Consider the following 23,348-nt stretch of genomic DNA (forward strand, 5'->3'; position numbering starts at 1 on the left):
AACACAACATTTGCACTGAACCTTAAATTGCAAACAAGCTTGATGACCAAGAATATTCCAGCTAATTTGAGTACTAGTGTGGGTTTTCCAGATGCCTCAGCTGGTTACAATAGCTGATCTATACAGGTAAGACCATTAAGATCCCAGGATTGATCTTTAGTCGGTGCTGAACATTAGAATTTACCTCAAGTGTGCAGTTTCTCAAAACAGCTGGAAATGCACTGATGTTATTCCATTAGACCTGCAAAGTTTCCATTACAAACTAAATGGCTTCCACATTTTGAACATCTTTGGCACAGTGTTTTCCATGTCTAAGTTATATAACTCGGCACACAATCATTTAAGGTCAGGATTAGAAAACTGCCTCCACTGCTGAAAAATTAAGGTTTCACAAATTTAAGCCGAATCTCTGAGTAATGCCACTCCACCACAGGATGATGATACACAGACTCTGTTCTTATTGCTGAGATCCCAGTTTCAATAAACTTACCTTAGGACATCAGGAAGTAGAAGACTAGAAGTTTGCTACTGGAAACGAGAATAATCTTTAAGACAATCTTGTTCAAATTTTGTCAAGTAGCTTAGCATGGCATTGAGTGTCAAATTGTTTTCCTGACCAGACATAACACATGAGAAAATATGAGAATAGTCCAAGAAGTCCTGATTTTTGGGTGGCACAATGGTTAGCACTGCTACCTCACCAGCGCCAAGGACCCAGGTTCGATTCCTGATTTAGACACTGGCTGTGCAGAGCTTATACGTCCTCCCCATGTTTGCACAGGTTTATTCTGGATGCTCCAGTTTCCTCTCAGTTCAAAACACATGCTAGTTCAGCCCATTGACCACTAAATTCTCCCTCAGTGTACCTGAACAAGCACCAGAGTGCAGAGACTAGGGGACTTTCACAGTAACTTTATTGCAGTGTTAATGTAAGACTACTTGTGACAATAATAAATAAACTTAAAACTTTTTTCTAAACTTCTGAGTTAAGAAAAAAGGAATTAGGATTAAATTAAACCATGCTGACTGTTCAGTCGAACTGAACAAGTCTGTGCAAAGCTTTAGCTTCATAACTGTCCTAGAGTTGAGTTTTAAGCCCCCTAATCCACCAGCAATGCTTATGTTCACCTTTACAACACTATACCTACCTCTACTCATACACATTTGCCACTTATAAATTCAATTTCATTCTATTCTTTCTTGTTGGAGATAAAAGGGGTGGGAGTGAGAGAAAGAAAGAGTGCACAGGTGTGGGAGACAGAAGAAAGAGAGAAAACTGCAGAGAATGGCATCCTGAGCCTCTTATCCAAATCAATCCACCAGGTATATAAACCAAAATCTTGCACTCCCCCAACTTGTGAATGTAAGCTCCTCTGATGACCATGAACAATGGTCTAACCTCCCCCTTTTTCAAAACACAACTACATATGAAAATACTCAGGGCACAATTTGAAACACCCATTTGCCATGAGCGATAATCACGATATGGCCATTAACTCTCATGAGAGGGCCATAATGGGATTTGCTACGGTAAGAGCCCACCTTTGCTGGAGTGACTTAACATCGGAGGGAATCACCACTGGTTTTCGAAAACCAGTCACAATAATAATACTGGGAGCACAAAGGTGCATATTGCCCTTGGATGGTGAATACATGACAGGGCAGTGCCAGGCATTTCCCCCCAGCACTGTGGTAGTGCCTTGTGTTACCCTATTGAAGGGGGTCCCTTATATGTGTATGTGTGTCTGTGTGGGGAGGTATGGGGTATAATGTGTGCATATACCACTGAAACTGGAAATAGTGACCCAGGGTAGATCATAGATCATAGAACCCTACAGTGCAGAAAGAGGCCCTTCGGCCCATCGAGTCTGCACCGAACACAATCCCACCCAGGCCCTATCCCCATATCCCTACATATTATACCCACTAATCCCTCTAACCTGCACATCCCTGGATACTAAGGGGCAATTTCTTAGTATGGCCAATCAACCTAACCCGCATATCTTTGGACTGTGGGAGGAAACCGCAGTACCCGGAGGAAACCCACACAGACACGAGGAGAATGTGCAAACTCCACACAGACAGTGACCCAAGCCAGGGATCGAACCCAGGACCCTGGAGCTGTGAAGCAGTAGTGCTAACCACTGCTACCGTGCCTTGCTGGGTAGAGTGGGGGGATTTAGAAGAGGATGCCTGCCTTATGCAACAGCTTGTGTCACGGCTGACTGGGGACCTCCACCTTTGTTCCCGGTAACCAACAGCACCACCTAATCTGGCCCCCATCCTGGAAAACTCGGTCTCAGCCCCTAGTCCAATTCTCAATCCTATAAGTCCTGTCACTAATCTGGTTTCCGTATCAATGAATCCGGTCACCACCCAATGACAGGACAGACAGAACCATTCCATACACCACGACACAGCTCACTGATATAGTTAAAGTGATTGGGGTAGTCGAACCCTCCGGGGATCCACATGCTCTCTTTGACCAGGTCATCCAATATCATGTTTTAAATGGCCGAAATGAGGCAGAGGGGGTTAAACTTACTTAAGTTCTGCCATCTGTTCCACTCTACCCGAACCCCAGAACATGACTTGGGAACCCTTCCAGAAACGAAGGCAGCCGTTCTGGCTGCCATAGGCTACAATAGAGATGATCCAGTAAAAGGCTTAAATGACTGCCAACAAAAGAGGGGGAACACCCAACAGCCTATGCTGGCCGATTAAGCACACACCACCGGCCCACATGGCTCTGGATACTGAAAGCACACGCCATCGAGGGGTGTGGGAAAGCCTGAGAGAATTTTGACCCCGATGATAATATACATACAGAAGCCTGGGCCATCCGCAAAATGACTCACATACGGGAACGAGAAGTCAAACAGACATTTCCAAGTCCATGGAGCGTGGAATAATGAACCCGATCCACACAGGCCTGGCCCCAGTTTGGTGTAATGAAGGGGGAGGTGGAAACAGGGAAACTCACCCCCATATACCCCTGCCAATCATCGATACAGAAAACCTGCACAGAACCCCGATATACTCCCAACCCTAGGTACAGGGAACAAGATAAAACCAACTCCACAAGCAAAGTGTTACAACTGCAGGCAACCCAACCATTTTGCCTGGGACTGTTGGTGACCACCAAATTTCAGGGGACCAGCAAACCACAAAGTGCCACATACTATTGCTGATCGCTGACACGGAACCACAAGGCCACACCGAAAACAATACAGTGCCAAGCCCGGGGGCTCACCCCCACAAGCACTATGTTATACCTGCGGGCAAAATTGCTGGGTTGCCCGAAACTATAGGGCACCACCCAACTACCCCACACGACCATCTCAGCAGCTCCCCAATGATGGACCCTGATCCACGTTCTTCGAAGGACCAGCCCAACAAGCCACTATAACCACCACTCAGTACCCCCAGGACCAGCAAATGCATCCTTGGTTCCCGCCCCAATTTACAGGGCTTCAGGAATAAAATCCTGATCCAGGGGACCTCAACTAAAAGGACGGGGCACCCACAAACCTTACCCCCATGGCGCCTGTGGTACAAGGACTCCCATAACTGTTTGGCCTGGCGCTCTCACTACCAGAAGTGGTAATGCAGTGGGTGCCTGGCAGCCAAAGCATGCCCATGTAGGTTCCCTCCACTAAGGGAGAATCAGGACATCACATTCTAAATTGTAAATAGATTTATCCATCCACTCATCACATCACCCAACTGAAAAGGGCTCATCACCTGCCCACATTATACTGTGCCGTAATCTTCCGACACACCACAGTTTGGATGAAGAATCTATTGTTATGCTGTGCCATAGTTCTCCAACAAGGACACATGCCACATAACCAACATTTTGTTTTCATGCTCTGCAAACTCCTCACACCACTCAGCCTCATTAAGTACTGATTTCTGATCAACCCTTTGTATGACACTACTGAGCCTTTATTATTCATTTACTTATTTCTTTGTTTTTTTTAAAAAGAACAAGGGGAGTCATATGACATGCTTGTAAAGAAAAAGGGAAAGAGAATCAGGTATTAGTAAGAATTAACAGATGCTCCTTGAACACCCCCAGAATGAACTACATACTTCTCTGCTATCTGGGGCTCCCCATAGGACATTACAGCACAGTATAGGCCCTTCAGTCCTCGATGACCTGTGAAACCAATCTAAAGCCCATCTAACCTACACTTCCAGTATCATCCACATGTTTATCCAATGACCAATTAAATGCCTTTAAAGTTGGCGAGTCCACTACTGTTGCAGGCAGAGCATTCCACACCCTTACTACTCTGAGTAAAAAACCTACCTTTGACGTCCGTCCTATCTCTACCACCCCTAAATTTAAAGCTATGTCCCCTCATACTAACCATCCCCATCCGAGGAAAAAGGCTCTCACTGTCCACCCTATCTAATCCTCTGATCATTTTATATGCCTCTATTAAGTCACCTTTTAACCTCCTTCTCTCTAACAAAAATAGCCTCAAGTCCCTCAGCATTTCCTCATAAGACTTTCCCACCATACCAGGCAAAATCCTGGTAAATTTCCTCTGCACCCTTTCCAATGCTTCCACATCCTTCCTAATAACGCAGCGAACAGAACTCAATATGCAATACTCCAAGTGCGGCCGCACTACAGTTTCATACAGCTGCAACATGACCTCATGGCTCCTAAACTCAATCCCTCTAGCAATAAAAGCTCACACACCGTATGCCTTCTTAACAACCCTATCAACCTGGACACCGAGATCTCTCTGCTCAGCCACACTACCAAAGTATCTTACCATTAGTCCAGCACTCTGTACTCCTGTTACTCCTTCCAAAGTGAATCATTTCACACTTTTCTGCATTAAACTACATTTGCTACTTCTCAACCCAGCTCTGCAGCTTATCTATTTCCCTCTGTAACCTGCAACATCCTTCTGCACTGTCCACAATTCCACCGACTTTAGTGTCATCTGCAAATTTACTAACCCATCCTACTATGCCCTCCAGGTCATTTATAAAAATGACAAACAGCAGTGGCCCCAAAACAGGTCCTTGCGGTACACCATTAGTAACTGAACTCCAGGATGAACATTCCCCATCAAGCACCACCCTCTGTCTTCTTACAGCTAGCCAATTTCTGATCCAAACTGCTTAATTGCCCTCAATCCCATGCCTTCGTATCTTCTGCAATAGCTTACCATGGTGAACCTTATCAATGCTTTATTGAAATCCATATACACCACATCAACTGCTTCACCCTCATCCAACTCTTTGGTCACCTTCTAAAAGAACTCAATAAGGTTTGTGAGGCATGACCTACCCTTCACAAAACCATGCTGGCTATCCCTTATTAAATTATTCCTTTCTAGATAAATCTAGAAAAATCTAGATTAAAATCTAGCTAAATCTCTTATAATCCTTTCCAAAACTTTGCCCACAACAGAAGTAAGGCTCACTAGTCTACTATTACCAGGGTTGTCTCTATTCCCCTTCTTGAACAAGGGGACAACATTTGCTATCCTCTAGTTTTCTGGCACTATTCCTGTAAACAATAACGACCTATAGATCAAAGCCAAAGGCTCTGCAATCTCTTCCTTAGCCGCCCAGAGAATCCTAGGATAAGTCCCGTCCGGCCCAGGGGACTTAACAATTCTGGAAAGTATGAAAATAGATAACACCTCCTCCTTATGAACCTCGATCCCATCTAGTCTAATAGCCCGTATCTCCGTATCCTTGTCTCAGACTGAACCACAGACATCACACAACCGAAGATCAGCCTACGATACCCCGGATATATGTGGTTTACCCCACCAGATGTAGGTAAATGTGTGGATGGCAACCTATAGGTACACCCCAATAAGAATATCACCTTTGGATGTAATAACCAAAGAGTGGTGTACAGGAAAGATAATGGGAGCTCTGATTATTGCTCCCCAAGGATGATCCTCACTAGCGATTGGTAGGCGTACACTCACCATGGGTGCACGGAGCTAGCCTGTCTAGCCCATGCCCAGAAAAAGGGCTGGAATTAGGAAAGAAGTGCCCCAGTAAGGTTATTCTGAATGAGTATATATACTATGAAATTAAGAATGGGTTAAGACCATCTGTTAGCACATCCATCCCTACTTGTCCCAAAACCACCCCAAGGCCCCAAAATGGGTTGATACTAAAACAGAGGGAAAATATTATTCGACAACACACACTACAAATTGGTACCAGTAGTGGTAGATTTAGCCAGAACTCAATTACAAGACTGATGTCCCTCCCCACTTGGAAAACTATACCTCCACTTGACCCAGAGGCTGCTAAGCCGAAAGACTGGGACACACATCGGGGGGAGACACCCAGGTCAAAGGGGCACAAGAGGGGGGAAATCCTGAATGATCTGACGACTGCATATATGAGTAGGGGTATCATAGAACATAGAACATAGAACATAGAACATTACAGCGCAGAACAGGCCCTTTGGCCCACGATGTTGCGCCGACCAGTTACAAAAACAATGACCCACTAGCCTATACCAATCCCTTTTCGTCCATAAACCTATCCAGAGATCTCTTAAACGCCCCCAAACTAGACGCATCTACAACTGCAGCAGGCAGGGCATTCCAATCCCTCACCACCCGCTGGGTAAAGAACCTACCCCTGACATCCGTCCTGTAGCTACCCCCCCTTAATTTAAAGTCATGCCCCCTCGTATCCGCCATTAATATACTGGATCTGGCTGATTCGGATAACAAGCTCAAAGTCCTAACCTGACAAGTTAAACAGACCTTGGATAGTTCAAATGAAAATGCTCGGCAAGATGCCGAGGGAGATATGGCTGAGAACAAGGCTACTAGCCTTATGGTTACTATACTAGAAGGACATGCCCAAACTATTAACCAAATTGCCCAAAGGAGGGTGGAAGATGATGCCAGGCAACAGAATCGAATCCTATGTAGCATCTATGGGCAATGGATGGGCGAGTTAAGAGAGAATCTCGACCAGGTTAGCAGGGGGAAGTTCCATCCTGGATCAGTGATGAACAGATTGAAAACCTGTACCGGGGAAAAAGACACCCCAATGTCACTAACTGCCAATTACGACAACTGACCAGGGTCTGGTCTAATGATATTTGTGAAGGAACCCCAGGGACCGCACAAGGAATGGTGTGGGGATCCCAGTAATATTAAAAGATAAGGTCAGGTTGAGACTTTTTGAAGTCGAAAATATAGGGATCATTAAAGGAGGGATGTGAATGGGATACCAGAAGACTCTACCTTAAGAGGTTAAGAAAGGATGAGAGCTCACATACGCCAGTCTGCAGAAATGTGAATACACAGACAAAATGGTTGTGTACCCATATACGGTGTATGAAAATGAACATGGCCGATATGGATTCAGAACAACCACTCACCTAAACGGTATACTGGGAATTCAAAATTTGGAAAGGGATGTCATCCGGGTGACTTTCAGGGGGGGAGGGAGAATATTGCATTACAACCTCACTAGAAAATTACCAGTCTGAGGCAGCCATTTGTAACTTCCACGACACTACCTTTTGCATTAAACCAGAGGTTCCCACTAGGATAGGATTAATTGTGATGGTAAACATACACAGAAGAGAGAAAACACTAATAAACGTGAGCTAGGAATTAAGACAAAACTTGGGGACTATATTGAAAAATTTGATATTGGGATAACCTGAGAAACTTCAACAAATTCGGACACAATTATCTCAGCCCACAAGATCTTTCTCAGTAGTGCAATAAACAAGGGTAAAGAACATTAGTGAAATTAGAGTCACTACACGGTGGGAGGACCTCTGGGGTTAGGGTTCAAATGTCCAAATCCACCCACAGGTCCGCATTCTCTCACACCTAGCCATAATAGGAATTCTACTTATGGCAGTGTACCTTAACTATTCTCACGTCAGAAGCATCTGAGAATTAACAGGTATAACAATTGTATCATCAGCACCTCCAATGTGACTAGGGATAGAGAAGTTTCCTTTGAAGTGTGCCCAAGTGAAATCATTTGTTATTGTCACATGTATTAGTATACAGTGAAAAGTATTGTTTCTTGCATGCTATACAGACAAAGCATACCGTTCATAGGAGAAGGAAATGAGAGAGTGCAGAATGTAGGGTTACAGTTATAGCTAGGGTGTAGAGAAAGATCAACTTAATGCAAGAAAGATCCATTCAAAAGTCTGATGGCAGCACGGAAGAAGCTATTCTCAAGTCAGTTGTTACATGAGCTCAGACTTTCGTATCTTTCTCCCAACAGAAAAAGGTGGAAGACTGTATGTCCGCATGCATGGGGTCCTTAATTACGCTGGCTGCTTTTCTGAGGGAGCAGGAAGTGTAGTCAGAGTCAATGGATGGGAGGCTAATATGCATGATGGATTGGGCTACATTCACAACTTTTTGTAGTTTCTTCCGGTCTTGGCAGAGCAAGAGCCATGCCAAGCTTTAATGCATCTAAAAAGGATGCTTTCTATGGTGCATCTGTAAAAGTTGGAGAGAGTCGTAGCTGACATGCCAAATTTTCTTAGTCTTCTGAGAAAATAGAGGCATTGGTGAGCTTTCTTAACTACAGTATCAGCATGAGGGAGGCCAGGACAAGTTGTTAGTGATTTGGACACTTAAAAACTTGAAGCTCTCAACTATTTCTGCTTCGTCCCCATTGATGTAGACAAGGGCATATTCTCCACTACACTTCCTAAATCACTGACTATCTCCTTCATTTTGTTGACATTGAGGGACAGGCTATTGCCGTTGCACCAGTTTCTCTACCTCTTTCCTGTACTGTATCTCATCAGTGTTTGAGATCTGACCCACTACAATGGTGTTATCAACAAACTAAAAATCAAGTTGGAAGGGCCACACATAGGTGACTGAGCAAGGAGCTGAGGACAAAGCCTTCTGGGACACTGGTGTTGAGGATGATTGAGGAGAAGGTGCTGTAGCCTATCCTTACTGATTGTGGCCTGTGGGTTAGGAAGTTCAGATCCAGTCGCAGAGGGCCCAGGCCACAGAGTACAGCATGAAAATCCAAGGAGGTTTAACCACCATTTTACCCATGCTAATATGCTGTATTTTGTGCAATTGAATGAGCGGTAGCAAGAGCTACTACAAAGATTTGTTTCCAGAATGTTAAAAAAAAACTATCATATAAGAAGAAAAAAGCTGGCATAGCTCTGAGGCAAGAAACTCATCTGGATGGCAGACAGCACCTCAAACTCAAAAGGACTGGGTGAGGCAGATGTTTTTTGTTTCTTTCTCAACCAGCAGTCGAGGGGTAGCAGTGTCGGTTAATAAGGACAAAGAACAATACAGCACAGGAACAGGCCCTTCGGCCCGCCAAGCCTGCGCCGCTCATGCGCCCAACTAGACCATTCATTTGTATCCCTCTATTCCCAGTCTGTTCAAGTGGCTAAGTCTTAAACGATCCCAGTGTGTCCTCGTCAACTACCTTGCTTGGCAGTGCATTCCAGGCCCCCACCACCCTCTGTGTAAAATACGTTCCCCTGACATCTTGCCCCCCTCACCTTGAGCTTGTGACCCCCGACCTGGGAAAAAGCTTCCCACTGTTCACCCTTTCTATGCCCTTCATAATTTTATACACCTCTATTAAGTCCCCCCTCATCCTCCAACTTTCCAGGGAGAACAACCCTAGTTTACCCAATCTCTCCTCATAGCTAAGACTCTGTCTTTCAGTTTGGAAAGCTGCATGAAAGATAAAGTGGGAAGGTATGCAGGTATCAAGGGGCTGGTATATGGGGAGAATGTGTCAATAATAAGTGTCTATGGTTTGCTAAGTATTCCCCAGATTTGTCACTAAAGTCCTTACGGACTTCGTTGATCTGGCCTTCGATTAATTATTTATTGATGGTGATTTTAATTTCCATTTAAGGGCATTGGCTTCAGCTTGTGAAAGAGGTGAATTATCTGGATGTTGGGCAATTCTGCATCCCAAAGATAAAGAGTTCATTTTTTTCCCCCCTCGGTCCCTCATCTGCATCACGGTAGGATTGACAAACTTGTGCCAAAGATGATCCTGCAATTGGTTACCTTTTATACCATAGGCAGAATTGTGATCTCTTACCATGCTCCAGTCTTTTTAGAATTTCTTCTTAAGCAGGCCCACCTTCAGCCCAGGTCTGTAGACTTGATACATCTTTATTTTTGGATCATAAATTAAGCTCATATTTCAAGACTGAATTTGATGCTTTTCATTTGGTTAATTGTCTTTCCGATGTGAAAGCATCTATTCTGTGGGAGACCAGCAAGGCCTTTGACAGAAGTTTGGTCATTTCATTTTCAACCAGAAAGAGAGATGTAGGTTGATGGAGCAGCAGCGTCAGTTGGAAGCCTAGCTAGCTGTAACAAAGAGTGAGTATGATAGGAATTCTTGTCATGCAAAGCTGAAGGAGATTGGTGTGGTTAGGGCAGCACTTTGTTGACCCAGTAGGCATACAGGAGTTTGAGGTTTGCTAAGCAGAAGTTGTATAAATTTAGAAATAAACCAAGTAGGTATTTGTCTTTTCTTATCTGGAAGAATTTGGACTCTTGGTGGATGATTGCGACATTGGTAGACTCTAAAGAGAACAAAGAGGGTTAGGGTGGAAGACGTTAACAAGAATTTTAAGAGCTTTAAGCCAATTTGCAGAAATCAGATCAAGCCAAGGCTGCTTCAGCAATTATGGAGCATTTCTTCTCGAGCTACTCTGCCTTGGAGGATCTGAGAACAGCTTTGAAGAGGAGGTGGTCTCTGTTGTAATGGAGTTTCAACTTGATACGATGGAGACAATTGTGTAAGGGGGAAGATTTCAGATTCCTGGGGCATTGGGACTGGTCCTGGGGGAGGTGGAACCAGTACAAACTTGAAAAGTTACACTTGGGAAGGACCAGGTCTGATGTCCTGGGGGAGTGCTTAAACTCAAATGGCAGGGAAATAGGAACCTATGCAAGGAGTCAGAGGGGAAATCAAGGCCATAAGAAACGTGATAGCCAGAGAAACAAAGAGGCAGATTCAAGCAGGACCTCAGTGAAAAATAGTGGGAACGGGATCAGTAATGTAAAAAAGCTTAAAGGCTTTGTGCCTTAATGTGCAGAGCATTTGTAATAAATTGGATGAATTAATTGCGTACATAGTATGATATAGTTCAGATTTCAGAGATATGATGCGGGGTGACCGGGGATGGGAACTGAACATTCAGAGGTATTCAGTATTTAGGGCAGTCAAATAGGTAAAAGCTGTGGAGTTGCAATGCTGGTTAAAAGAGGAAATTAACACCATACTAAAGAAGGATATTAGCTCCAACCATGTGGAATCTATATGGGCAGCACTAAGAAACAGCAAAGGGCAAAAAAATGTTAGTAGGGGATGCATATAGATCCCCAAACTGTAATGGTTGTTGGCAATGATATTGAACAGGAAATTAGAGATGCATGTGATAAAGGGATATTTGTAATTATGGGTGACTTTAATCTGCATGTAGATTGGGAAAATCAAATTAATCACTATACCATAGAGGAGGAATTCATGGAGTGTACGGGGGATGGTTTTCCGGACGTGAGGAATCAACTAGAAACAAGAGCATTCTGATTACTGTGTAGTGAGAAAGGAATAATTGGCAATCTAGTTATATGAGACCCCAAAGAGATGAGCAACCTTAGCGTGATAGAATTTTTCATCAAGATGGAGAGTGATGCAATTGATCCTAAGACTAGGTTCCTGAATTTTAATAGAGGATAATATGAGATGTGAGTTGGCAATGATAAATTGGGAAATGTTACTCAAAGGGCTGATGGTGGATAGGCAATGGCAAACATTCAAAGAGCACATGGATAAACTACAACAATTGTTTATGCCTATTTGGCACTGAAATAAAAATGGAAAAAAGTGGCCAAACCCTGTAAGGGAAATTAGAGATAGTATTAGATCCAATGGAGAGACGTACAAATTGGCCAAGAAGAACAATAGACCTGAGGAATGTGAGCAGTTTAGAACTCAGCAAAGGAAGACCAAGGGGCTGATTAAAAATTGTAAAATGGAGAGAGAGTAAGCTTGTGGGGGTGCATAAAACTGACTGCAAATGTTTTGCATAGGTATGGGGAGGAGCATAAAGATTGGTGAAGACAAATGTAGGTCCCTTACAATCAGTAACAGGGGAATTTATAATGGGGAACAAAAATGGCTGACCAACTGAATATATACTTTGGTTCCAGCTTCACAAAGGAGGACACAAATAACCCAGCAGAAATGTTGGGGAACACAGGGTTTAGAGAGAGGAAAGAATTGAAGGAGATCTGTATTAGTGGAGAAATGGTGTTGGAGAGCTGATGGAATTGACGGCCAATAAATTCCCAGGGTCTTGCATCCCAAAATGGCCCAAGAAATAGTAGATGCATTGGTAGTCATCTTCAAAGGCTCTATAAGGCTCAACAGATTGGAGGGTAACTAATGTCACCCCATTATTTAAAAACAAGAGGTGGACAGAAAACATGAATTGTAGCTCAATATTGCCTGATATTGGTACTGGAGAAAATTATAGAACCAAGTATCAAAGATTTTATAGCAAAACATTTGAAAAACAATGGTAGGATTGGACAAAGTCAGCATGGATTTATGAAAGGAAAATGTCTACTGGAATTCTTTGAGGATGTAACTACTGGAGTTTGGCTGGGGGGGCGGGGGGAGCGCAGTGGATCTGCTTTATTTAGACATTCAGAAGACTTTTGACAAAGTCCCACATCAAAGATTATTATGTAAAATTAAAGCACATGGGATTGGGGGTAGTGTGTTGAGATGGATAGAAAAAAACTTGACAGGAGACAGAAAGCAAAGAGGAGCAGTAAATGGGTTTTCTTCCCCACCCAATGGCAGGCAGTGGCTAGTGGGGTACCGCAGGGATCAGCACTGGGACCCCAGCTATTCGCTATGTTTAATGATTTAGTTGAGGGAACTAAATGTAATATCTCCAAATTTGCAGATGACACAAAGTTGGGTGGGAGAATGAGATGGGAGGAGGATGCAGAGATCCTTTAGTGTGATTTGGATAAATTGAGTGAGTGAGCGAATGGTTGACAGATGCAATATACAGTCATAGAGGTTTACAGCAAGGAAACAGGCCTTTCAGCCCAACTTGTCCATGCTGCCTTTTTTTAAAGCTCTTAAACTAATCCAATTGCCCGCATTTGGCCCATATCCCTCTAACCATCGTACCCATGTAACTAACTAAGTGCTTTTTAAAAGACAAAATTGTACCCACCTCTACTACTACCTCTGGCAGCTTGTTCCAGGTACTCACCAAGAACAAATTATCCCTCTGGACACTCTTGTATCTCTCCCCTCTCACCTTAAACCTATGCCCTCTAGTTTTAGACTCCCCTACCTTTGGGAAAAGATATTGACTATCTACCTTGTCTATGCCCCTCATTATTTTATAAGGCCTCTATAAAGGTCACCCCTCAGCCTCCTATGCTCCAAAGAAAAAAGTCCCAGTCTATTCAGCCCCTCTGGATAGGTTTATGGACGAAAAGGGATTGGTTTAGATTAGTGGGTCAATGTTTTTTTTAAAAAATAAGACTGGTCGGCGCAACATTGTGGGCCGAAGGGCCTGTTCCGCGCTGTAATGTTCTATGTTCTATGTTCTTTATAACTCAATCCAACAAGTCCCGGTTGCATCCTAGTAAATCTTTTCTGTACTCTTTCTATAATAGGGTGACTAGAATTGCACACAGTATTCCAAGCATGGCCTTACCAATGTCTTGTGCAACATCAAAAGACGTCCCAACTCCTGTATTCAATATTCTGACCAATGAAACCAAGCACGCTGAATGCCTTCTTCACCACTCTTCCATTTGTGACTCCACTTTCAAGGAGCTACAAACATGTCCGCTAGACGTCTTTGTTCTGTAACTCTCCCCAGTGCCCTACCATTAACTGATCAAGTCCTGCCCTGGTTCAAGCTACCAAAATGCATTACCTCGCATTTGTCTAAGTTAAACTCCATCTGCCGTTGGTCAGCCCACTGGCCCAATTGATCAAAATCCCGCTACAACTGGAGACTGTCCACCATGCCACCAATCTTGGTGTCATCTGCAAACTTACTAACCATGTCTCCTAAATACTCATTCAAATCATTAATATAAATGACATATAACAGTGGGCCCAGTACTGATCCCTGAGGCACACCGCTGGTCACAGGCCTTCAGTTAATAATTTGGATAAATGTAAGATTATCCACTTTGGTCGCAAAAGCAGGAAGGCAGATTACTATCCGAATAGCCATGAATTAGGAGAAAGGAATGTGCAATGAGATCTGGGTGTTCTTGTACACTAGTCGCTGAAGGTAAGCATGCAGGTGCAGCAGGCAATAAAAGTGGCAAATGGTGTACTGACCTACATAGCAAGAGGATTCAAGTACAGGAGCAGGGATGTCTTGATGCAATTATACAAAGGCCTTGGTGAGGCCACTCCTGGAATACTGTTTTGGTCTCCTTATCTGAGGAATGTTCTGGCTCGAAAGGGAGTGCAAAGACAGTTTACCAGATTGATCCCTGGGATGGTGGGACTGATGTATGAGGAAAGATTGAGTCGGTTGGGATTGTATTTTCTCAAGTGCAAAAGAACGAGGGGGGGATCTCATGGAAACCTGTAACAGGACTAGACAAGGTAAATGCAAGAAGAATGTCTCTGATGGTGGGGGTGCCCAGAACCAGAGATTAGTTTGAGGTTAGAGTAGATTGTTTAGTACAGTCTGGATGAGGAGAAATGTCACCACCCACAGAGTTGTCAGCCAGTGGAATTTGCTACCACAGAAAGTAGTTGAGGCGAAAACTTCGAATGTTTTCAAGAAGCAGTTTGATAGAACACTTGGTGAAAGGAATCATAGGATATGGTTGGGGGGCTGGGGATCAAGCTATTGAGTTGAATGATCAGCCTATGATCATAATAAATAGCGCAACAGACTCAAAGGGCCCAATGGCCTTCTTCTGATCCTATTTGTTATGGTTCTATGGAAGGCACCCAGGTCTGATGGATTTGGGTGTGAATTCTACAAGGGATTCAAAGATTCGTCATTAGATCCATTTTATGATATGTGTAATCATTTATTCAGTGTTGATCTGCTACTGTAGTCGCTTCTGGATGGTGACTATTTCTTTACTGCTGAAACTGGGCAAGAATCATTTTTCAGGATACAAGATTAACTTCATGAAACCAAGTTAAGGAGTGGACCCCTCCTCCTTCTCATTTTCCTTGTGGTTTACTTATTTGAGCTTTTCATCAGCTACACGAGGTGAACTTCCCATTATTGGTCTCTATTAATTGGAAGTGACATTGTTGGTAATCTTTACTGATTCTCTGGTTGGGTAGAATTGTCCTGATTGAGATGTGCTGCCTAGACTACTTTATCCTCTGCAAATGCTATCTATTCTGTTGTCTGCTAAGGTCCTTAAATAAATTTATGGGTTTAGTTGTAAGAAGCCTCATTAAAAATTGGCTAAGATGCAGTTGTCTTATTCTAAAGGAGGGCTAGGAATGCCAAATATAAAGATGTATCAGTTAGCTTCCCATCTTAGAGATTTATATATCAATGGGTTAGGGGAGACCTTTCCTCCATAGGCTTGATGTTGGACCCATCAGTCCTTCTACTCCTTGCAGTCACTTTTATTTCTTAAGTAATACAAGATGATTCTAGACAAGTGTAATAATCCTATTGCTATTAATACTCGAGCTTGGAAGATGGCCCATGAGTTGGATGGGAGATCTAATTAAACTTCTGCTCTTTAAAAAACATAGAACATAGAACATAGAACATTACAGCGCAGAACAGGCCCTTCGGCCCACGATGTTGCGCCGACCAGTTACAAAAACAATGACCCACTAGCCTATACCAATCCCTTTTCGTCCATAAACCTATCCAGAGATCTCTTAAACGCCCCCAAACTAGACGCATTTACAACTGCAGCAGGCAGGGCATTCCAATCCCTCACCACCCGCTGGGTAAAGAACCTACCCCTGACATCCGTCCTGTAGCTACCCCCCCTTAATTTAAAGCCATGCCCCCTCGTGCTAGCTTTCTCCATCCGAGGAAAAAGGCTATCACTATCCACCCTATCTAAACCTCTAATCATCTTATATGTTTCAATAAGATCCCCTCTTAGCCGCCTTCTTTCCAACGAAAACAACCCTAAATCCCTCAGTCTCTCCTCATAGGACCTCCCCACCATACCAGGCAACATCCTAGTAAACCTCCTCTGCACCCTCTCCAACGCCTCCACATCCTTCTTGTAATGCGGGGACCAGAACTGCACACAGTACTCCAAGTGCGGCCGCACTAGAGTAGTGTACAGTTGCAACATTACACTGCGACTCCTAAATTCAATCCCCCTACCAATAAACGCCAAGACACCGTACGCCTTCTTAACAACCTTATCTACTTGATTCCCAACTTTCTCCAATTCAGAGTAATCTATTTCCTGCCAGGTCTTATGGATCATGATTTTGCTATCTGGAGGGATAGTCTAGTCAAACACGTCCCCTAGACTACAATGTTATCCCATTATCTTCTAAGCAGCTGTGTCAACAGTTTGATAATCCAAAATATTCCTTTCTACATAGCTTCAATTTAAGCATTTTACCCTTAATAAGGCAATTCTTCTTTTCGACGATCAGGTTTGTCTGGTGGAAAAAAATTCCTGCTATTTGTGGACCTCAGGTATTTAGTTAGTAAATATTGGCAAGGAAACATGGGTGATATTTGGTAACGTGCTAATTGAATTTGTTTGTAATAGAACAAAAGAAACTCAGTTTAAGAGACTGTGCAATCTGCATATTACTCCAAGCTACAGCACAGGTTTGACACAGGTGGATGTGGTCTTTCTTGATTTTCAGAAGGCGTTTGACAAGGTACCTCACAAGAGGTTACTGCAGAAGGTAAGGGGGCATGGAGTTGGGGGTAGGGTGTTAGCGTGGATAGAGGATTGGTTGTCAAATAGGAGGCAGAGAGTGGGGGTTAATGGGTGCTATTTGGATTGGCGGTTGGTGACTAGTGGAGTGCCCCAGGGGTCGATGCTGGGGCCTCAGCTATTTACCATTTATATAGATGATCTGGAGGAGGGAACCGAGCGTATGGTGTTGAAATTTGCTGATGACACCAAGATTGGTGGAATGGCAAGTTGCGCGGAGGGTGTGGAGAGTCTGCAGAAGGATCTAGATAGGCTGGGCGAATGGGCCAGGAAATGGCACATGGAATTTAATATTGGCAAGTGCGAGGTGGTCCACTTTGGTAGGAATAATGGTAGGAAGGACTATTACTTACGGGGCGAAAAACTGCAGCAGGCGACGGTGCAGAGGGACCTCGGGGTCCTTGTGCATGAGTTGCAAAAACCCAGCCTGCAGGTGCAGCAGGTGGTCAGGAAGGCGAATGGGATGCTGGCCTTCATAGTGAGGGGGATTGAATATAAAAGTAGGGAGGTCTTGCTGCAGCTGTATAGGGCTTTGGTGAGGCCGCAGCTGGAGTACTGTGTGCAGTTTTGGGCGCCGTATTTACGCAAGGATATTTTGGCCTTGGAGGGAGTGCAGTGGAGGTTTACTAGGCTGATACCGGAGTTGAGGGGGTTGAGCTATGAGGAGAGGCTGAATAAACTAGGCTTGTACTCATTAGAGTTTAGAAGAATGAGGGGAGATCTCATTGAGACATATAAGATGATGAATGGGATGGATAGGATAGAGGTGGAAAGACTCTTCCTGCTCAGAAAGGACAGTAGGACTAGGGGGCACAGCCTCAAGATAAAGGGGGAGCAGTTTAGAACAGAGTTGAGGAGGAACTTCTTCACTCAAAGGGTGGTGAGTCTCTGGAATTCTCTGCTCGTTGAGGTGGTGGAGGCTGCCTTGCTAAATATTTTTAAGATGCGGGTTGATAGGTTTTTGATAAGCGAGGGGATTAAGGGTTATGGGGAGAGGGCGGGAATGTGGAACTGAGCCACGACAGATCAGCCATGATCTTATTGAATGGCGGGGCAGGCTCGAAGGGCTAGATGGCCTACTCCTGCTCCTATTTCTTATGTTCTTATGTTCTTATGACAACTTCATAAGCTCATCGTTCCAGAAGTGCAGGGTGGATGTGGTGTTTTATACCCTTATTGTTTTTGGACCCATGTCACAATTACAGCCGACTGGTTTAATGTTCTTAAAGAGTATAAGGTGATCTTTGATATGGCCTTAGAGTACGATCCCTTGCATCTGATACTGGGTCCCCAGACAAAAAGATCAGTAACGTGAATGGGAAAAGGTTGTACAATATCCTAACATTCGCAGCAGACAAGAATATCCTTTGCTCATGGATTAGTGAACCTTCAATTTGGAATTGGCATAAAATCATTCTGGAATGTATATCAATGGAGTCAGAGACTCATACAATAGAGAACAGGCTCTTCGGCCTAGCAAGACTGCATCAACAAAACTACAAAAGAGCATCTTTACCAGGCATGCTCCCCCCCGAGTTATCCCTGTTATCCAGCACATGGATGACAGCTAATCTACCTAACCTGTACATCTTTGGACTGCGGGAAGATACTGGAGCACCGGAGGAAACTCATGCAGGCATGGGCAGAATGTACAAATTCCACACAATCACCCAAGGCCAGAACCGAACCTAGGTCCCATGCACCGTGAGGCAAACAAGTGTGAACCACTATGGCACCATGCTGCCCATGCAGGAAGAGAAAAGGTATAATTTATCAATACTTGAAATTATTTAACATCACTACAAATGCCATTTACCAGCACTTGGCTATAGCCTTATCACAGAATATCTACAGTGCAAAAGGAGGCTTTTTGGCCTATTGAGTTGCACCAACTCTGACATAACAGTGGTGTGCCGCAGGGGTCAGTACTGGGACCTCTCCTCTTTGTAGTATACATAAACGACTTGGAAGAGGGTGTACGTGGTGTGATCAGCAAGTTTGCGGATGACACCAAGATGGCAGGATTGGCAGATACTGAGGAGGACTGTCAGGTGACACAGCAGGATATAGATAGGTTGGTATATTGGGCAGATAGATGGCAGATGGAATTTAATCCAGACAAATGCGAGGGCTTGCATTTGGGAAGGAATAACGGAGGGAGGAGTTAGAAGATAAAAGGTAGACTGATTAAGAGTATAGAAATACAGAGGGACCTGGGAGTGCAGGTGCACAAGTCTCTGAAGGTGTCAACACAGGTAGAGAAGGTAGCGAAGAAAGCTTACGGAATGCTAGCCTTTATAGGAAGGGGTATAGAGTATAACAGCTGCCGTCTAATGCTTCAGTTGTACAGAACGTTGGTTAGGCCGCATTTGGAGTACTGCGTCCAGTTCTGGTCACTTTACTACCGGAAGGACGTGGAGATCCTGGAGAGGGTGCAAAGGAGGTTTACCAGGATTTTGCCTGGCATGGAAGGACTGAGTTACGAGGAAAGGTTGGAGAAACTGGGGCTCTTCTCCTTAGAAAGACGGAGATTAAGGGGGGATCTGATAGAGGTATATAAAATAATGAAGGGAATAGATAGAGTCAACAGTGGTAGGCTTTTCCCTACATTGGGGACAATTACGAGAGGTCACGATCTAAGGGTGAGGGGGGAGAAGTATAATTTGGATACTAGAGGAAGGTTTTTCACGCAGAGGGTCGTGGGGGTATGGAATGCACTACCAAGTAAGGTGGTGGAGGCAGGCACACTGGACTTGTTTAAGGTTTACTTAGATAGACATGACCGAAACAGGGATGGAGGGTTATAGTAGACTGTATTAAAAAGGGTCAGAGCCTCAGGACGACACCGGAAATGTAGTATTACATGTTAATGTTTTGTCTCTTTTAATCCACAGATGTCGGTCCACCTTGTTGTCAAACGAGGGGCATGCACACAGTGGGTCATGCATGGGCTGCTCTTGGAGGTTTCGAGAGTGGCCTAGTACTTTGTGTCGTTGTGTGTGCTTAATCCTGGACCAGCAGACGGGCACCACAACAGCTCAGTGACTATCACTGCTAGCTGTGCAGATACATGGATTTGGGCCTGTGTCTGTGGGAGTTAGCGCATTCTCCCTGTGGTTGTGTGGGTTTCCTCCGGGTGCTCCGGTTTCCTCCCACACCCCAAAGATGTGCTCTTAGGCTGATTGGTGTACCAAATTGACCCTACACTATTCTCCCCTGAATCTGGCTACATTAGGGGTTCCATTCACATACACACAGGGCAGGGTAGGTGTAGGAAAATGCTTTGTTGAAGGGGCAGCATGGGCTCGTTGGGCCGAAGGGCCTGTTTCCCGTGCTGGGTTGTTCTTTGTTTGTTCTTTATAACATCTTACCCAGGACCTATCACCTAATTCTACATGTTGACCCCACAAATTCCCCCAACTTATACATCTTGAGGCACTAAGGGACAATTTAAGATGGCCAATCAACCCAACCTGTACATCTTTGGACTGTGGGAAAAAAAAGCACCTGGAGGAAACCCACACAGACACAGGGAGAACAAACTCCACACAGATAGTCATCACCCAAGGCCAGAATTGAACCCTGGTGCTGTAAGGCAGCAGTGTGAACCACTGTGCCACGGTGCGGTTAAATCATTTTGAAGTAGGGAAAGGGTTAACGGATTTTGTACCTAAAATATGTCACAAATATAACCCTTCATCATGATTGATCTTCTCAAGCTTGTATTGCTCCTGGCAATAATACAAGTTATTCGTTCACATATTACATGCTTTAGCTCTCATTTTTATAAAGACAGATAAATTAATGTGGCTATTATTTTGTAGACTTTGCAAATCTTACCTATTTGTGTCAGTTGGACATTGTTACACAGATGGTACTTTATGATACTGGCTTTTAGCAGCTGCTGATGGCAGATCGCAATACCGGCTTTTAACAGGAAGAGTCCTGCTGGGACAGCCACAATCACACAAGTAACTTCAAAGACAGGGATGGCGGTACTGCTGCAGAAAAGTTTTGAATTGTGACCGGATTGAAGCTTGTGTCATGACTGCAGGACTGTGATTCCTTAGTAAATCTGGGGCTGAATCACGACCAAAGAAGGAAGACCCGAAGGTCTGGCTGGAATTGGAACTTTTGAATCTTGATTACTGCTGGAGCTCAGTTTATAAAATGTCCACTTGTGTTTGTGTTCTATGAGAAGTCTGGTAGTCCTGGCTCGAACCAGTTTCTCCCAAAGTTTTGTAATAAAACCACTGTATTTTGACTTACTAACAGTCTTCAAGATATTATTTTACCTACAACAATTTCAAGTATTGATAAATTTTATTTCTCTCTTTTTTTTAAAAAATTTCTCTTCCTGCATGGTGGCATAGTGGTTCGCACTTGTTTGCCTCAGTGCATGGGACCTAGGTTCAATTCTGGCCTTGGGTGACTGTGAGGTTTGTACATTCTGCCCTTGTGCTCCAGTACCTTCCCGCAATCCAAAGATGTACAGGTTAGGTAGATTAGCTGTCATCCATGTGCTAGATTACAGGGATAAGGTGGGGGAAGTGTGTCTGGTAAAGGTGCTCTTTTGGAGAATTGGTGCAGAGTCGGTGGGCCGAATGGCTTCCTTCTGCACTGTATGGTTCCTGCGGTTTCACGCACTTCTTTGAAAATGATTTGACGGTATGTTTTAGGTTTAAAGTTTATTTATTGGTGTCATAAGTAGGCTTACATAAACACTGCAATGAAGTTACAATGAAAATTCCCTAGTCGCCACACTTTGGCCCCTGTTCAGGAAAACTGAGGGAGAATTTAGCATGGTCAATGCACCTAACCAGCAAGTCTTTTGGACTATGGGAGGAAACCAGAGCACCAAGATGAAACCTCACACAACACAGAGAACATGCAGACTCTGCACAGACAGTGACCCAAGCTGGGAATTGAGCCCAGGTCCCTGGTGCTGTGAGGCTGCAGTGCTAACCACTGTGCTATCTTTGAAAGTTCATTGCACTATTTGTATAAAATGAAAAAATCTTCAACAAACATATAAAGAGTGAAATGCGCTATATAATTTTAAACAAAGAGTGAGCAATTACCCGATTGGCAATTGTGATGATCTCTCCTTCTTTAACCGACAACTCATCATTTCCAGGTTCAGCTGTAAAGGTGTACAATACACGGGCCTGTTCATTGAGAATAAAAAAAACAATTAGCAGAATCCTACCTGAGTTCATAACTAACAATAAAAACCACTGATCATTTGTAGGATGCAACCTGTTATGGCCATAAAACAAACAGTGAAACTTGCTACTATTTCTCTGGCAGCCTTCTGCTTTCTGAGATGATGGTTTGCACTTCAACTCATTGTTAAAAGGTGCAACTACAACTTCTAAAGTAAACATTACAACGACAACTTGTATTTACAGTAAGCCTTTAACATACAATGTTCAGGCACTTCAGAGACACTATACAACACAATGACACCTAGCCACCAATTGAAATTTTGTGGCAAATGATCAAAAGCTTAGTCAGAGGTAGCTTTCACAGAGTCACATCTGCACAGAAAAAAGCTATTTGGTCCATCGAGTCCATGTCAGCTCTCTGTAGAACAATCCAGTCAGTCCCATTTCTGTGCTCTATCTCTGTAGCACTGCAAATTTATTTCCTCAAGTACCGATCCAATATTCTCTTAAACCCATTGATTGTCTGTGCCTCCACCACCCTTGAAAAGGTCCAAGTTCCAGGTCATTACCACTCATTGTAGAAAAGTTCTTCTTCACATCTGCAATTTTTGCACAAAATCTTAAATCCATACACTCTAGCTCAATCTTTTTTGCTTCAAGGAGACCAGCCTACTTCTCCACGCTAAATTTGTGACTAAAATCTCTTATCCCTGGAACCATAGAACCAAAGAATCCCAACAGAAAAGGAGGAAATTTAGCCCATCAAGTCTGCAGCGACTCTCCGAAAGAGCATCCCACCCTAAGGCTCAATGAATCGGAAACAGCGTTCCCCAAAATTAAGGGGTCAGTCATGAGGGGGCATAGTTTTAGGGTGAGGGGCAGAAGCTTCAGAAGGGATTTAAGAAAGACTTCTTTCACTTAGTGGTGGAAATCTGGAAATGCACTGCCTGGAAAGGTAATGGAGGCCAGAAACCTTACCACCTTTAAAAAGTATTTGTATGAGCACCAGAAATAACATCCAAAGGGATAAGTGTACACCTGGGCTACACCTGAACCAGAGGGGAACAAATATCCTGGGGGGTAAATTTGTGAAGGTTATGCGGAGTGGTTTAAACTGATTCAGAGGGGGGGTGGGATCCTGAGTAGAGGGGGTGAAAGTGAGGGGGGCATAGATGGGGACTGCAATGCACGGCATTGTGGGGGTGGGGCGGAGCAGGGTTTG

General features: G+C 43.9%; 1 protein-coding gene across 1 annotated transcript in view; it reads right to left on the reverse strand.

Moving 5' to 3' along the window:
• The window catches only part of snx9b (sorting nexin 9b), a 173,818-nt gene extending 151,641 nt beyond the window's left edge, over positions 1-22,177 (reverse strand). The window contains exon 1 of the mRNA XM_080182268.1: positions 22,040-22,177. Within this exon, the coding sequence (XP_080038394.1) occupies positions 22,040-22,177 (138 nt within the window). The remainder of the gene's footprint in view (positions 1-22,039) is intronic.
• Between the last annotated feature and the right edge of the window lie 1,171 nt (positions 22,178-23,348).

This window comes from Carcharhinus amblyrhynchos, unplaced genomic scaffold, assembly GCF_965287045.1.
Source record: "Carcharhinus amblyrhynchos unplaced genomic scaffold, sCarAmb.v2.hapA scaffold_50, whole genome shotgun sequence".
NCBI lineage: Eukaryota > Metazoa > Chordata > Chondrichthyes > Carcharhiniformes > Carcharhinidae > Carcharhinus > Carcharhinus amblyrhynchos.